Raw genomic sequence first — 16577 nt, forward strand, 5'->3', positions numbered from 1 at the left:
AGTAGCCACATTAAAAAAGTAAAAAGAGATGAAATTAGTGTATCTTATTTAGCCCAGTATATCCATGTCCAAAGTACCATTTCAGCAGGTAATAAATAATGAAATAATTACGATATTTTGGGGTTTTTTGGGGCTTTTTTGTACTAAGTCTGAGGAATCTAGTGTTTATTTTCTACTTATAGCGCCATTTCAAGCACCCAATAGCCACACATGGCCAGTGACCACTATACCGGACAGCACAGCTCTAGACACCCTAATAACTCAAAGCAAATCAAGGTGGCACATTTCCATTTCTGGCCACAAACATTTTGAGAGTATCAGTAACATCCCCTATCTAAAGTCAAGCCTCAGTAGGTTAAAAATGAGCGTTGAACCTGGAAGAACCATTCCAGAATCGAATTTGGGTGGTCAGAAAGTAAAACTTAAACCTTTACAACGGGCCCAGGGTAACCCTGATAAACATGTGGGGTCAGCCATTTCCTTCTCTCCTGGACAGAGTTGCAGCTTGATCAACTAGGGCTGGGGCCTGAGGCTCCTGGGCAGCCCTTGGGTCCAAGCTGTGAGGACAGGGCCTTCGTCATCCTCTCCTGAAATGTCTGTGCTCTCTCTTCCACCCTTTTCTTCAGCTTTATTTTCCTGCTTCTTGGTGACGTTTCTGTCTGTCCAGATACATCAGCTTCCAATCATCCACTCTAGGTTTGAGACGTGCTTGCCTTTGGGGCTGTCAGTGACTGTAACGTGAGAGCGAGTGGCAAGAATAATGCAAAGAATTCCGTCCACCTAGATTCCTCTGTCAGCATTATTTTGCCCCCTTTGCTTTATCACTTTGCTCTCATTTATTTTTTTTCCTTGAGCCATTTGAAAATAAGTTGCATACATTATGGTTCTTTACCATTAAATCCTTCAGTTACTGTTTTATACCTATACTGTTTTATAGTCAGGTTTGTCAAGGTATAGTTTGTATCCAGTCTAAAAAAAAAAAAAAAGTGTCCCTGTTTAGTTCTGTGAATTTTTTTTTTTTTTTTTTTTGGCTGCTCTGGGCGTCATGCAGGATCTTAGTTCCCAACCAGGGATCGAAACCATGCTCCCTGCAGTGGAAGTGCAGAGCTCTAACCACTGGACCGCCAGGGAATTCCCTAGTTCTGTGAATTTTGACAAACGCAGAGAATCATGTGACCACCTCACAGTTTAGGTAGAGGAAATTCATTCTTTCACCCCCAAAACCCCTCCCCTTTTGTAATCAGTGCCTCTCCCATCTCCAGCCCCTGGAAACCACTGATCTGTTTTCTGTCCCTGTAGTTTGCCTTTTCAGGAAAGTCATATAAATAGATATATGGTATGTAGCTTCTAAACATGTGTGCGGTTTATATAGCCTTTTGTTTTTTGTTTTTTTATAAATTTATATATTTTTTTAATTTATTTGTTCACTGTGTTGGGTCTTCGTTGCGGTGCGCGGGCTTCTCATTGCGGTGACTTCTCTTGTTGTGAACGCGGGCTTCAGTAGTTGTGGCATGTGAGCTTCAGTAGTTGCGGCTCACGGGCTCTAGAGCGCAGGCTCAGTAGTTGTGGCGCACGGGTTTAGTTGCTCCACGGCATGTGGGATCTTCCCAGACCAGGTCTCGAACCTGTGTCCCCTGCATTGGCAGGCGGATTCTTAACTGCTGCGCCACCAGGGAAGCCCTATAATAGCCTTTGAATCTGCCTTCTTTCATTCTGCATGAGGTGTTTGAAATTCATCCACATTGTTGCAAGTATTGGTAGTTCATCACTGTTTGTTCTTGAGTAGTACTCCACTGTGTGGATGATCTGAGATTGTTTATCTAGTCACCAGTTGAAGAACATTTGATTTGTTAGCAGTTTGGGGCAAAAGCTTAGATTTTTTTTTTTTTGTCCGTGCCGTACAGGATCTTAGTTCGCCTGTAGGATCTTAGTTCCCCGACCAGGGATCGAACCCACGCCCCCTGCAGTGGACGCCCAGAGTCTTAACCACAGGACCACCAGGGAATTCCCAAAGCTTAGAATGTTTAACAAATGAACATGAGCTTATTTCCTTGGCCCAATGAACCTTGGCCCACATGTCTATGTGTATCCGCAGGTGTGGCCGTCCTTTTCCATTGAGAGGATGCCTTTGACTTTTGGAAACCCGGGAATCATTCAGAATCAGTCCTGGCGGGGGAGGTTGTGGGACCCAGCAAGGCCCTGGTTGTGTGGTGTGAGGGAGCTTCTTGCTGCAGAGGGGCCCAGGAAGGGGCGGGAGGGAGTCTCTAGGGATAGATGTGCTGAAGGACTGCCTGGATGGTTTGGGTTCAGCTTTTCAGGGTGGGGGTGGGGTGTTGACATCTCCTATGTATCTTATGCATCAGTGTTCTGGGCTCTGATGCGATTCAGCCCCTGCTTTTGAGGCAGCACTTGCGGCCCAGTGGGGGTGGTGGGTAAAGAGATAAGTGCAGGGAGCTGGCTGTGTCCCATGCTGGAGTGCTCGTCGGGGTGTCGTGGGGTCTGCGCGAGGGGTGAGGGGGGTGAAGTCCTGGAGTGGGAGCCCGCCGTGAGGTGAGACTTCTCCCCAGCGTGGAATGGGTGTGGAAGCCCCGATTGCGGGGCACAGTGGGGAAGCGGAAGTGATGGGACCCAGGGAGGTGAGTGTGAGAGAGAGGGGGCCTGCCTTGCCTGGGGACCGGCGATACACTCGTAGGGGCTGTCCTGTGGGCCAGTGCTTCAGTTCGTTTGGTCATTGAGTTCATTGCGTGGCCCCATGTGCTGAGCACCGTGCCAGGCCGGGGGTGGCAGTGGAAGGATCACCTCAGCCTCTGTCCCCCGCGCAGGGGCCATTGGCTGGGTGTTCCCGAGTGCGGAGCGGTACAGAGATGTGTGACCCTATCTCGGGGGCGAGGGGAGTCTGGCGCATTTGGTGGCTGGACCACGGCATCCCCTCCCTGGGCGGGGAGGAAGTTGTGGTCAAGTTTGTTCCTGTTTAATGAGGTATAACCTCCTCCTTAGGTTTTGCCTACACCTGAGGGCATTTCGTTGCCATTGAGAGGATCTAGCAGTGCAGGGCTTTGGCTCTGTGACCGGAGGCTGCTCTGACCACACCTTGAGTAGCAGGGCTCTAAGGGACAGATGTTTTCCACTGATCAGACTTCCAAGTTTTCCATCCCCCTTGAAGCCAAATTCTTCTTGGACCCTGCGTCCCTGGGTCCACATACCGTTGCTGATGGTTAGGAGAGAGAAAAGCTGGGAACTGCCTGACACCCGCCAGGAAGTCCTGCCTCCGCCACCCACGCCGCCACCACCGTCCCTGGGCGGAGGAGCAGGAGGAGGAGTTGCCTTGAGCAATGCTGAGGCTGAGGTGCCGGGGCATCTCAGAGCCCCGCGTTAGGATCCACTCAGGCGTGTGTGCCGAGGTCCCCAAGGCCACCTGGGCCCAGGTTGGACAATTTGCTGGGGACACTCCCAGGGCCCGAGCTGTCTGAGATTTAACTCCAGCGAAAGCACACAAAGCAGAATGCACAAAGAGAAAAGGCAGGCGGTAAAGGCTGAAACCAGGTACCAGCTTCCAAGAGTCCTCGCCCCCTGGAGTCACATGGGACGTGTATAACTCCTCAGGTTGTGACAGAACGTGTAGAACGCATGGGCGTGCAGTAGAGACTCAGTCAGTGCCCAGGGTTTTTATTGAGGGCAGCCTCTGCCTGGCACGTACCAAAATCCCAGACTCCCAGAAGGAAAAGGGATGTTCCGCAGAAAGCATGCTGTTTGTACGAACGGTTTAGACACAGTGAGCCCCTCTTAGCAGTCAGGGAATCCTGGGAACCCTCTCGAAATCTAGGTTCTCAGGCACCAGCCAAAGGCCAACATTGCAAGCTGGCCTTCCAAGAGAAGCAGGCAGGCCTGCAGTGTTAACTTCTGCCCAGGATCCTAATTGGTGAGACGTTCTGCTTGAATCCAGACTTTGGAATTGTCCACCTACCCTGTAACAGCCCTTATGGTGGGCCCTGCGGGTCTTGCCCTTGTGGAGTTGGTAGTCGTTGGGCCAGGAATAAACAAAGATACAACTAAATGTAAAATCTTACAAAGCTTAGCAGTGCTTTCAAGGGAGCTAATGGTGTTCCAGTAGTAAATACAGGAGACCTGGCCAGTCACTCTGAGTTGACCTTTAATAAGAGACCCCAGCAATTGGGGGATATTGAGCCATACATTAAGAATGGAGGGGAAAACAAATGCCTGGGGAGAGGCCTGGTCCAGGCCAGGACCCTGCTGGGGAAAGAGCTTAGCTGTCCGCAGAACTGAAACAGAGCTGGGTGCTTAGGGTGGAGGAGTCCGCACACCATAGAAGGAAATGAAGCTTCCAGGGTGCTGTGAAGTCCTCCCCAGACACCCAGCCCTGCTGTCAGGCCCTGTGGGTCCTCGTAAGTGATTGGATTTTGATTGCAAGTGCGGTGAGGGGCCCTTAAAATTCAAACAGAACAATGAACTTTCTTTTTTTTATATAAATTTATTTTATTTTTATTTATTTTTGGCTGCGTTGGTTCTTTGTTGCTGCACGTGGGCTTTCTCTAGTTGCGGTGAGCGGGGGCTACTCTTTGTCGTAGTGCGCGGGCTTCTCATTGCGGTGGCTTCTCTTGTTGTGGAGCACAGGCTCTAGGCGTGAGGGCTTCAGTAGTTGTGGTGCGCGGGCTCAGTAGTTGTGGCTTGCGGGCTCTAGAGCACAGGCTCAGTAGTTGTGGTGCATGGGCTTATTAGTTGTTCCACGGCATGTGGGATATTCCCAGACCAGGGCTTGAACCCGTGTCCACTGCATTGGCAGGCAGATTCTCAACCACTGCACCATCAGGAAAGCCCAGAACAATGAACTATTAATCAGCCATGAAATAGATAAAATAGATGATACAGCTACAACATGGATGAACCTTGAAAATGTCATGCTAAGTGAAAGAAGCCAGTCACAAAAGGCCACAATATTATAGGATTTCGTTTCTATGAAATGTCCAGAATAGACAAATCCATAGAGACAGAAAGTAGATTGGTGGTTGCCAGGGGCTGGGAGGGAGCAGGGCATGGGGAGTGACTGCTTAATGGGTATGGAGTCTTCTTCGGCAGTGTTAGAACTAGATAGAGATGGTGGTTATACAACATCGTGAATGTACTTAACGTCCTTGAATTGTCCACTTGAAAATGGTGAAATAGTACATAGTATGTTGCATGTATTTTGCTGCCAAATAAGAATGGCTCCCCTGTCAGCTGTTCACCGAGAAGGGATGTGGCAGTGGTATGGGGTGATGACTTTTGTGCCAGAGAGGCTTTGTGGTCGTTGGCCTGATGCTGTAAGGCAGCAGTCCCCAACCTTTTTGGCACCAGGGACCGGTGTTGTGGAAGACAATTTTTCCACAGACCCGGTTGGGGATGGGGGATGGTTTCAGGGTGATTCAAGCGCGTTGCATTTATTGTGCACTTTATTTCTCTTATTATTACATTGTAATATATAATGAAATAATTATACAACTCACCGTAATGCAGAATCAGTGGGAGCCCTGAGCTTGTTTTCCTGCAACTAGATGGTCCCATCTGGGGGTGATGGGAGACAGTGACACCTGAAGCGTGTTGCTTATGTCCAGTCTACTCTGTAAGATGCAGCTTAATTGTCACTTGCCACTCACTGATAGCGTTTTGATATGAGCCTGTAAACAACCGATTTATTATGGTCTCTGTGCAGTCAGATCTCTCTGCTAATGATAATCTGTATCTGCAACCGCTCCCCAGCCCAGCATCACCGCCTCACGTCCACCTCAGATCATCAGGCGTTAGAGTCTCATAAGGAGCGTGCAGCCTAGGCCCCTCGCATGCGCAGTTCACAGTAGGGTTCGAGCTCCTATGAGAATCTAACGCCCCCGCTGATCTGACAGGAGGCCGGGCTCTGGCAGGAATGCGAGCAACGGGACGAAGCTTTGCTTCCTTGTCTGCCGCTCACCTCCTGCCGTGCGGCCCGGTTCCTAACAGGCCACAGACCAGCACCAGTCCGTGGCCCGGGGGTTGGGGACCCCTGCTGTAAGGGCCTCAGGGTATTGAAGAGTTATCCTCTGCAAATTCGGCTCTCAGCCCTGGAGGAGTGCATTCCAACCCGCCTCCTCCCCTGTCCTGACTCTCACTGTTTTGTCCTTCTGGCCCGCAGATGTTGGCTGATGACGCAGAGGCAGGCGCCGAGGATGAGAAGGAAGTTGAGGAGCTGAAGAAGCAGGGCATCAACCCCCTGCCCAAACCACCCCCTGGCGTGGGCCTCCTGCCCACCCCGCCCCGCCCACCTGGCCCCCCGGCCCCGACCTCTCCGAATGGCCGGCCCATGCAGGGTGGCCCCCCGCCCCCGCCCCCACCCCCGCCTCCGCCCCCCGGCCCCCCTCAGCTGCCCATGCCCGTGCACGAGCCGCTGTCCCCACAGCAGCTGCAGCAGCAGCAGGACATGTACAACAAGAAGATCCCCTCCTTGTTTGAGATTGTGGTGCGGCCCACAGGACAGCTGGCTGAGAAACTGGGTGTGAGGTGAGTGCCTGGGGGCTTTTCTGGCCTCAGCCAGGCTCCTCTGTGCCAGGGCCCTGTGGCCTGGAACCTAACCAGGCTGCATCCTGCCTCTGTCCAAAGCCCTCAGAGGCCTGGTCTGGAGCCCCCTGCTGCTCAACCATGAGCAGGCCTCTGTGTCTCTCAGGGATGTGGCTGCCACCCTTCCTCTGCAGCCCCTCTCACGGGCACCGTTTTCTCTTACAGGTTCCCTGGACCCGGAGGACCCCCAGGGCCGATGGGCCCCGGGCCCAATATGGGACCCCCAGGGCCGATGGGGGCCCCGATGCACCCCGACATGCATCCCGACATGCACCCGGACATGCACCCTGATATGCATCCGGACATGCACCCCGACATGCCAATGGGCCCTGGCATGAATCCTGGCCCGCCCATGGGACCTGGTGGCCCTCCAATGATGCCCTATGGTCCTGGAGACTCCCCACATTCTGGAATGATGCCCCCCATCCCACCAGCCCAGAACTTCTATGAAAACTTTTACCAGCAGCAAGAGGGCATGGAGATGGAACCAGGACTCATTGGGGACGCAGGTATGCAGGGCTCAGGGTGGGGGCCAGCTGGGGCTGCTGGGGTCTGCACAGTGGAATGTAGTCAGGAAGATCTGGTTTTTCTTCCTCGGTCTGAGTCTTTGAAAACATGAATCCAACTCCATCTCTGTCCCGTGAGTGGTTGAACGTTTTCAGTGATGTGGGATTCACTACCCTGTTGAGTCTAGGAGGAGTGTTATGATTGCCATCACTATAACTTATTTAATTTCTGTAAGTTTTGCTTGGTGTGTGTGGAGTGGGAGCTTGGGAAGTTAGAGGGACGGGTGTGGAATGGTGTTGAACTTCCAGGCTGAGGTGCCCCCAACCAAAGCGGCCTCCTTCTGGGGTGGTTCTTGGCTTGGAGCTGCCTTGCGACTCTGCTTGTTCTGTCCCCACAACTGACCATCTTCCTTCCTCCTTTCCTTCCTTTCTTACAAAATGAGAACATGTGTTGGTAACAAACTAAACGTCCGACAGTCGGGTACTTGGACGACAGTGCCGCATCAGTAGGAGGTGGCGTGCAGCCCTCAGAAGGACGAGATGTGTCATTGTTGCCAGGGGCCAGGCGTGCTTCTAGGCGTGGGGTCAGAGCGAGCAAAGCACGTAGTCCTTGCCTTAACTTCATTTGAGTGGAGGGAGACCGACAGGAAATGTGTAAACAAGGGCGTCAGCTCATTTCGGCATTGGTCATTGCTGGCGGTGAAATGGGGCACCGAGTGAGGGTGACGGGTGGAAGCCGGACCGGCGGGGTGCGTCACAGCCGGCGGAGGCCTGTCTGCGAGGTGAAGGTGGGGAGGGAGTCGTGGGCTTGGCTTAGGTGGCAGCTGCAGCAGGTGCGGAGGCCTCAGCCAGTCACCTTGTTTGTGGAAAACAAAGGTGTCCATGTGGCTTGGAAAGGGAGGACGGGGGAGAGAAGTCCCAGCACACAGGACCCTGCGGGCCATGGCGAGGTGGACTCGGCGGAAGAGTGACGGGGATAGTGGAGGAGTGGAGCGCAAGGGCGATGGATGCGAGTAGGGGCCGGAGGGGAATCTTGGGAGCTTGTGGGCTGCCCTTGAGTCGCCCTGGGCAGAGGTGAGGTGGGTGGCAGCCGGGAGAGGACAGGGAGCCGCAGGGCTAGGTGTGGAGGTGGAGCCATCGGGCCAGCGTGGCCAGGCGGCAGGGGCGGATGGCGAGCCGCTCTGGGTGTCCAGGCCGAGCCAGGTTGGGGCAGGGCAGCACTTCTGCTTTGGCCACGTTAAGCATGAGGTGCCCGTTTGACAGCCATGCAGACGTCAGGGAGCTGACCAGGCTGGAGGTCAGTGTGGGAGTCTTTGGCATCTCAATTGTGTTCAGAGGCATGAGAGCAGGTGTTTGGGGCAGGGAGCCAGGTGAGTGACATGTTCTCAAGTGAGAAAAGCAGGCGACCTGAGGGGGCTTCCTCCCCCTTTAAACAACGTGTATGAAATGTGCATGGCAAAGGTCTGGGTGGGGAAGAAAACCCGAAAGTCTGTCAAGCTGATAACAGTTGGTATCTCTGGAGTAATTCACTCTAATGCCCATATCATGAAATCTACCTTTTTAGTACTATTCAGTTGTTTTTAATATATTGAAAAGAGCAGAACCATCAAGAAATTCACTCTTGAATTCCGTGCAGGGGGGACTGGGTGGGACCATTGTTTAAGGAGTGTCCTCACCTCCGAGCCAGGGTGTGGCTCAGAGCAGACTCGCCCATCAGGTTCACATGTTATGAAGTTCAGGGGCTAGAAGAAAGTGACCTTTCACTTTATGCTTTATACACTTCGTGTATGACGTGTTTACAGATTTGATTACTTTAATCCTGAAAGTTCAGTTTAAGTTACAGATTCACTTTCTTGGTAGTGCTGGCCACATTTTGGCTGCTCAGTAGGGGAGCCACATCTCACGGTGCAGATAGGGGATATTTCATCGTTGCAGAACGTTCTGTGGGACAGTGCTAACTGGACTTTGTCTCCGACCCACACACACACACACACGCGCGCGCGCGCACACACGAGTCTCCAGGCGTGTCGTTGAAGGTCTGCCCACGGTGCTCCCCTCGTCTTTGGCTCTGGCTTGGGTAGGGTAGCGTTTGTGAAGGGAGGTGGCTAGTGCCGGGTGCCTGCCCGCCCTTCGAGAATGAAGGCAAGCCCTTCCGCCGTGTGCTTCCTCGATGCTGTATGGGAGAAACCCCCCGCCCCGTCCCTGTAAATGCAGCAGCACGCTCATAAATGTTTGTGGAGTTAGGAGCCCGTAAAGGGAGGAGGAGGAGGAGGAGGAGTCAGCCGTCAGCCTCGGGGTTGACAGGTAGCCACAGCAACACTGTGGTGTGTTTTCTTCTCTTCCTTACTAGTCTTTGTTTACCATGGTTGACTCGTATTCTGAGCTCACTGAGAGATTAGGGTATGTTTTTCTTTATTGATTATTTATTTAAAGAAATCATAAAATTAATGCTCATCAAGAGTAATGAAGACAGATCAGAAATATGTGGAGTAAAAAGTGAAAGAGCCCTCAGCCCCTCTCTCCTGTTCTCATCCCCAGAGGGACTGTTTTCTGTCTGTCTTTTCAAAACCTTTTCTTTGTGTTTTACAAACATGCGTCCGACGTTCCGTCCTGTTTTCACCTCATGAGCGTTTGCCCATGTCACTGAACCTCACCGTGAACCCCGTTCTCAGTGGCTGCGTCCTAGGTGGGACCCTCCCCGCCCCCACTGGCTGCTCCGTCCTCCGCTGCTGGGCTTTCCGTGGGGCCCCTCCTGGGGAGGGTCGGAAGGGACGGGCTACACATTCTCACCCATCGCCATCCGGGGGTGGTTTTCCAGTTGAGGGCACGGGTGGGTCGGAGTCGGTGCCGTGAGGCCCTTCCCGACATGAACCCTCGGTTCTCCCCTGCCACAGAGGACTACGGGCACTACGAAGAGCTGCCGGGGGAGCCTGGGGAGCGCCTCTTCCCCGAGCACCCTCTGGAGCCTGACAGCTTCCCTGAGGGAGGGCCCCCAGGCCGGCCGAAGCCGGGCGCCGGTGTCCCCGACTTCCTGCCCTCGGCCCAGAGGGCCCTGTACCTGAGGATCCAGCAGAAGCAGCAGGAGGAGGAGGAGAGAGCGAGGAGGCTGGCTGAGAGCAGCAAGCAGGACCGGGAGAATGAGGAAGGCATGTGTCCCCCCCAGGGACAGGGGCCTTCCCCGACGGGCGCAGGCCCCCCGGGCCGCCGTGCAGGGGAGAGGTGGGGAGCACCTAGTTCGGGTTTTGTGTCAGAAAGGGACCTGTGGCCGGGGAGGACCCCTGCCCAGGTCTGTGGAGCTGCTGGGGCTGCTGCATGTCCCTGAGAAAATTAGACGTCGGGGCTGCCCTTCTGTGTCGTGGGGTTCGGGAGAGACCCTGATCGCATCGAGGAGGGAGGTGGGCTGGTCCCTGGAGGAGACAGCAGGCAATAGGATTCACCCCCTGCACCCTTAACAGAGGAGGCTGTAGGGAGATTCTCAGTCCCCCTTTCCCCAGACCATGTTCTCGGGAAGCCAACAGATGAGAGCTAGTCATCGACATAAACCAGTAATAATCACAGGCACAGCTGCCAAGTCTCATGGTGCCGTGCAGTGACCTGATGGTATCCACCCCGGGGTGAAAGGGGGCGGACAAAAACGGTATCTAGAACCTGAAGCCAAAGGCCATGGGTGGCCCTGACCAGAGCCGAGGAGCAAGTGGGACAGTGAGAACAGGGGACAGCCCCCTCCCCTAGGGGCTCCGGTTGCACCTGCCTAGAAAGTTGGACGTGGGCTAGCTTCTGAGTCTGCCCACCTGGCCCCGCCTCTTGTCAGCTGGTGACTGCCCTGCCCTGGGTCGCGGGAACGATTTGAGGGGCCTGGGAGGCACGTGTCTGTGAGCCCCAAGCGCAGTGAGAGCCAAGGCAGCAGTAGCTGTTCACAGGCACTCAGAGCCAGGCCTGCCATGTTGGGGCCTGAACCTGCCCAGGAGGTGAGGAGGTGGCGGCAGAGCCCTGGGCTCGGAGTCTGAGCTCAACCCTGGCTCCGCCCCCTATCTTACGGCACTGTCTGTGCCTCTGTTTTTCTCATCTGTCAAATGGGCGTGATGATAACGCTATATCCTGGGTGTTTGTGACAAATAAGACAAAGCACTTAGAATGGTGCCGGTACGTGGGGAAAGGTCCATAAACGATAGCCAGAGACCTGCCAAGCTCGGTGCTTGGCCTGCCTGAGCTCACTGGCTCTTCGTGGCGTCCTGTGGTGGGGGTGGGGTGTTTTAAGAGAGGAGAAACAGGTTCTAAGAGGTAAGAGGCAGGGGAGTGGGCTGCCATGGGGTCCACGAGGCCTCGCGGCAGATGTGGCGGCCACTCACCCTCTCCCTGCTCCTTTCTGCTTTTCCTCAGGTGACACTGGAAACTGGTACTCAAGTGATGAGGATGAGGGTGGGAGCAGCGTCACCTCCATCCTGAAGACCCTGAGGCAGCAGACGTCTAGCCGACCCCAGGCTTCCGTCGGGGAGCTGAGCAGCAGTGGGCTGGGGGACCCCCGCCTCCAGAAGGGACACCCCACAGGAGGGCGGCTGGCTGACCCCCGCCTCAGCCGGGACCCCAGACTTACCCGCCACGCCGAGGCTTCCAGCAGTTCAGGCCCAGGTGACACAGGACCCTCTGACCCTCGACTGGCTCGCTCCCTGTCCACCCCCAAGCCCGAAGGCGGCCTTCATTCCAGCCCCGCAGGCCCCAGTGGCTCCAAGGGGTCTGGGCCACCCCCTGCAGAAGAGGAGGAAGGGGAACGGGCCCTTCGGGAGAAGGCTGTGAACATTCCCCTGGACCCCCTCCCGGGGCACCCGCTGCGGGACCCGCGATCGCAGCTGCAGCAGTTCAGCCACATCAAGAAGGACGTGACCCTGAGCAAGCCGAGCTTTGCCCGCACTGTGCTCTGGAACCCTGAGGACCTGATCCCCCTGCCCATCCCCAAGCAGGATGCAGTGCCCCCCGTCCCCGCGGCCCTGCAGTCCATGCCTGCCCTGGATCCCAGGCTGCACCGCACCGCCACCTCGGGCCCCCCCAACCCCCGGCAGCGCCCAGGCACCTCTACAGATCCCAGCACATCTGGCTCCAGCCTGCCTGACTTTGAGCTCCTCTCTCGCATCCTCAAGACTGTCAATGCCACTGGCCCCTCGGCAGCCCCTGGCCCCGGTGACAAGCCCAGTGACCCCCGAGTGCGGAAGACACCCACCGACCCCCGGCTGCAGAAACCAGCAGACTCTGCTGCCTCCTCCCGGGCGGCCAAGCCTGGCCCCACCGAAGCGCCCTCTCCAGCTGCCAGCCCCAGTGGGGAGTCCTCCCCGCCAGCTACCGCCCCCTATGACCCCCGCGTGCTGGCAGCCGGAGGCCTGGGCCAGGGCAGCGGGAGTGGGCAGAGCAGCGTGCTGAGCGGCATCAGCCTCTACGACCCCAGGACTCCCAACGCGGGTGGCAAAGCTGCGGAGCCGGCCGCTGATGCAGGCACCCAGCCCAAGGGCCCTGAGGGCAACGGCAAGAGCTCCGCCACCAAGGCCAAGGAGCCCCCATTTGTCCGCAAGTCCGCCCTGGAACAGCCTGAATCGGGGAAGTCCGGGGCAGATGGGGCCGCAGCCACGGCCACAGACAGGTACAACAGTTACAACCGGCCCCGGCCCAAGGCCGCTGCGGCCCCCGCCGCCGCCACGGGCGCCCCGCCAGCAGAGGGCGCTCCGCCCCAGCCCGGCGTGCACAACCTCCCGGTGCCCACCCTCTTCGGGACCGTGAAACAGGCACCCAAGACGGGCTCCGGAAGCCCATTTGCTGGCAACAGCCCGGCCCAAGAGGGTGAGCAGGACGCTGGGTCCCTGAAAGATGTTTTTAAAGGCTTTGACCCCACTGCCTCCCCCTTTTGCCAGTAGTGTTAAGCCGGAGTCGAGCGCTCCCTGCACCCAACCCTTCCCAGGGCAATATTTAAGGGCAGCAACCAGAGTTGGGGACTTGGGGGGAGGGGGGAGGGGTCTGGGTGTTCTTTCTTTTCTTTTTTCCTATTCTTTTTTCTTTTCTTCCCCCCCCCCCCCCTTTTTTTTTAAAGTAGTAACTTTCTTTGAAACATATAAATTGTATATAACCATCTTTAACTTCTGGTCAGTGCTGCGGGGCTCCTAGGCTCCCGCCGAGAAAACCTACGTGTGCATGTGTACAGTTGCGAGTCCCCCTGGGCCTCAGCCCCAGCTGGCACTCCGCCTGGCCTGGCCAGGCCTGATTTTCAGGGACTCCTTAAAGGCTGGGGCCCCAGTTTGGTGGCTGGGAGTCTGGTGGGTTTTCTGGGCAAAGCTTGGCCCCTCCCCCCCCATCCTACCCCCCCCCCCCGCCCCCAGGACAAAGGGAACAGCAGGCGTCGAGAAGGCACTGAGCGCTGCTCACCCTGTGGTGCATGAGCAAGAAGAGACGGAGCCGAGATGGTGGGCAGGACCCGCATGGAAGCAGGTCTAGGCATTTCTGCGTCTCCTCTGCAGTGTGCAGGCCATGATGACCCGCTTCAGGGGCCAGCGGAAGTGAGAAAGTGTCAAGACAGAAGGAAAAGAGAAAGAGCCTTTGGAAGCTGCCTGGGCGGGGAGAAACAAAGTCCTTTTCCACTGCTGTCTCATCTGGATTCACACACCGGCCTCCTTGCCATCCTCCGTCCAGAGTTCATCCCAGAGCAAACCAGCGCCCTCCAGCCTGCAACAGAAGACTCCGGGTGAGAAATGGACCTGGAGTCGGCAAGGCTGGTGTGGCCAGGAGCTGCCTGCGAGAGGCAGAGCGCGCGCTTTCCGTCAGCTTAGCCCGTCCCGTCCTGTCTTGTCCCGGCCATGCCTTTCCCCCTTGTGCTGGGCTCTGTCCTGGGCTCAGAAGGCAAAGCTCCCAGTGAGCCGGCCCCGGCCCTCTGGGGACAGCTCAAGGATCCATGGCATGGCCACGCCACCAGGCTCCTGATGGAGGGATCCCTGGGTGGTTCTCGGCAAAGTGTTTTGCTTTCTCCGCTTTCTTCACACCTCCTTGCACCATATTTTTAGGGCCCGTGGTTTTGGTGTGTTTGGTTTTCTTCCAAGCTGACAGGTGCATGGGTTCGAAGCGTGTACAGAGTTGGATTTGTGGCTACTTCCAGGAGGGGGCCTGAGGACACGGTGGGAGACTAGCCAGGGCAGGGTGTGGGCTGCTGGGCCCTCTCCAGGAGAGGGACTGGGACCCCCACTGTGGGCAGGGGCCATGGGACCCAAAGCCTGTTATCCTACTCTCCTCATCCGGCTGAGCCGGGAAGGGAGCATAGATGCCTGCCCAGGCTCCCCCCACCTCCCCCAAGACCCTGGCTGAGGTCCCATCCTGTCCACAGAGCCCCAGAGGAGGCCCACCCCGTGGACGTGCCCTGAGGGGAACTGGGCAAGGCCTGTGCGGCCAGGGCTCCTTCCCGCCTGTGTGTCAGTACTTGCCGGCTGTCTCCTGCCTTTTTCCTCCTCATCCCACCATCTCAACCACCTCGCTTAAGGGCCCTGACTCTTACTAATAATGAGGAAACATGGTGTCCCAGCCAAAGGGTTCCCCCTCCCACCTCCTTGGGGTAGGAGATTAAAGAGGGTTCAATACCAAACGCCCTGCCCCAGAAGAGAAATAGCCATTGAGTTTGGGGCCAGAAGCAAGGGCGGGAGAGGCAGTGCGCCATGATCAGGTTGGTTTGGTTTGTCTTTGTGTCTTTTTGTTTTGTTTTAAACAATCATCAGTGAGATTTTTCTTCAGCCACCAGTGTTGGCCTTGAAGCAGAGGGCTGCAGCCCTTAGTGTTTGTAAAATAAGAAAGAATACACAGTGTGGCTGTGGTTGGGTTTTTTTTCCCCTCCTTTGAGAATTTTTTTTATAAAAGCAAAATTAAATACTATTTTAAAACTGAAATCTGTGGATGAAATAGAAGCTGGAACCCTCCTGTTGGAATATTCAGCCTAAGAACCTCATGGGACTATGAATTCACCCGAAATTTTCATTTGCCATCAGGCCGAGCTTTTAAAGAAAAATTGTTCTCTAACCAGGATTGTAACAAAAAGTGTAAATACTATTTCAGAGTTGAAAGTTGATGGTGCAAATATGTATATAACGTACTGTATTTTTACAATGATCGTCGCATGACTCTATTCCACCCCCTTTTTGTACTCCATATCTGTCTTCCAGAAATGTCACCTGCCCTTTCTCCTGTGGTCTCTTAATCCAATAATTGTATTACTGCCATTAAAGGATGCAGTTATTTTAAAAAGCCTGTGGGTCTTGTTTCTCCGTGCTGCCCCCACCATCCCTTGCCCCAGAAATGACGGGGTGGGGGTGAAACCTTGAAACCAGGGTCTCTTCTCGGTGGCCAGTCCCAGGGTGACATTCATGATGACACTGTGGGAATGGTGCCTCCCAACAGCCTCAGCTTCCCTTAGCGGCTGACGACTGCATTCCACAGTGCCTGAGCTCTGGCTCCGGGCCAGTCTCGGCCTTTAAGGACACAGATGGCCCACACAGGCATGGTCCTGCCCCCGCACAGATCACAGAAGAGGCCAGTGATGAACTCAGGACAACTGGGCTGGCTTCTAGGGATGAGAAACGGGAGCCCTCTAACTGCTGTAGACTGTTTGTGTCGCCTCAAAATTTATATGTTGAAACCTAGTTGCCCAATGCAATGGCGTTTGGAGGTGGGGCCTTTGGGAAGTGATGAGGTCAGGAGGATGAAACCCTTACGAATGGGGTTAGTGCCCTTATAAAAGAGACCCCACAGAGTAGCTTCGCCCCTTCCACCGTGTGAAGATGTGGCAAGAAGACAGCCATCTGGGAACCAGGAAGAGGCTCTTCACCAGACACTGAATCTGCTGGCACTTGATCTTGGACTTCCAGTCTCCAGAACTGTGGTATTTTGTTACAGCAGCCCCAGCAGACTCAGACATTACCCACTTGTTAACCAGGGGTCTTCTCGGGGGAAGCCGCACTCAGCGAGGGTGAGAAGGGAGCAGGACTTGGCCTGGAGAGTAGCCATGTCTTCTTTGGAATTGCTTTGGTTTCTGTGTTTCAATGGGCTTCTCTTAATTTTCCATGGCTGCCATATAAATTATAGAAGCCAAGTGGTTTAGAACAGGAACTCGGGGAGGTGGGGGAACAAAAAACAAAAACAGGAACTTGTTACATTACAGTCCTGGAAGTCAGAAGCGTGACACGTCTCACTCGGCTAAAATGTAACGGTTGCCAGGGCTGCCTGCCTTTCTGGAAGAACAGGGAGATTCTGTTTACGTGCTTTTTTTCAGCTTCTGGAGGCCACCCACCCACCTTGCCTCGTGGCCCTCTTCTGTCTGCAAAGCCAGCAACATCACATGTCTCTGGCCCTTCTTCCATTGTCACATCTTTCTCTGACCACAGCTGGGAAAGGTTCTCTGCTTTTAAAGACCCATGTGATTAGATTGGGTAATCCAGGATCATCTCCCCATCTCAAGATCCTTCATCACAT

At 55.1% G+C, this 16577-nt stretch overlaps 1 protein-coding gene across 7 annotated transcripts in view; it reads left to right on the forward strand.

Annotated features, from left to right (window-relative positions):
• Positions 1 to 15353, forward strand: part of ZC3H4 (zinc finger CCCH-type containing 4) — a 42436-nt gene extending 27083 nt beyond the window's left edge. For 4 of the 7 annotated variants that reach the window (XM_059903723.1, XM_059903727.1, XM_059903728.1 and 1 more), the window contains 4 exons: positions 6164 to 6528; positions 6751 to 7094; positions 9986 to 10237; positions 11472 to 15353. In XM_059903723.1, the coding sequence (XP_059759706.1) occupies positions 6164 to 6528; positions 6751 to 7094; positions 9986 to 10237; positions 11472 to 12991 (2481 nt within the window). In that variant the 3' untranslated portion in view covers positions 12992 to 15353. The remainder of the gene's footprint in view (positions 1 to 6163; positions 6529 to 6750; positions 7095 to 9985; positions 10238 to 11471) is intronic. The other 3 variants (XM_059903724.1, XM_059903725.1, XM_059903730.1) reach the window with 3 other exon arrangements.
• Positions 15354 to 16577: the final 1224 nt, after the last annotated feature.

The sequence above is a fragment of the Balaenoptera ricei genome, chromosome 19 (assembly GCF_028023285.1).
Source record: "Balaenoptera ricei isolate mBalRic1 chromosome 19, mBalRic1.hap2, whole genome shotgun sequence".
NCBI lineage: Eukaryota > Metazoa > Chordata > Mammalia > Artiodactyla > Balaenopteridae > Balaenoptera > Balaenoptera ricei.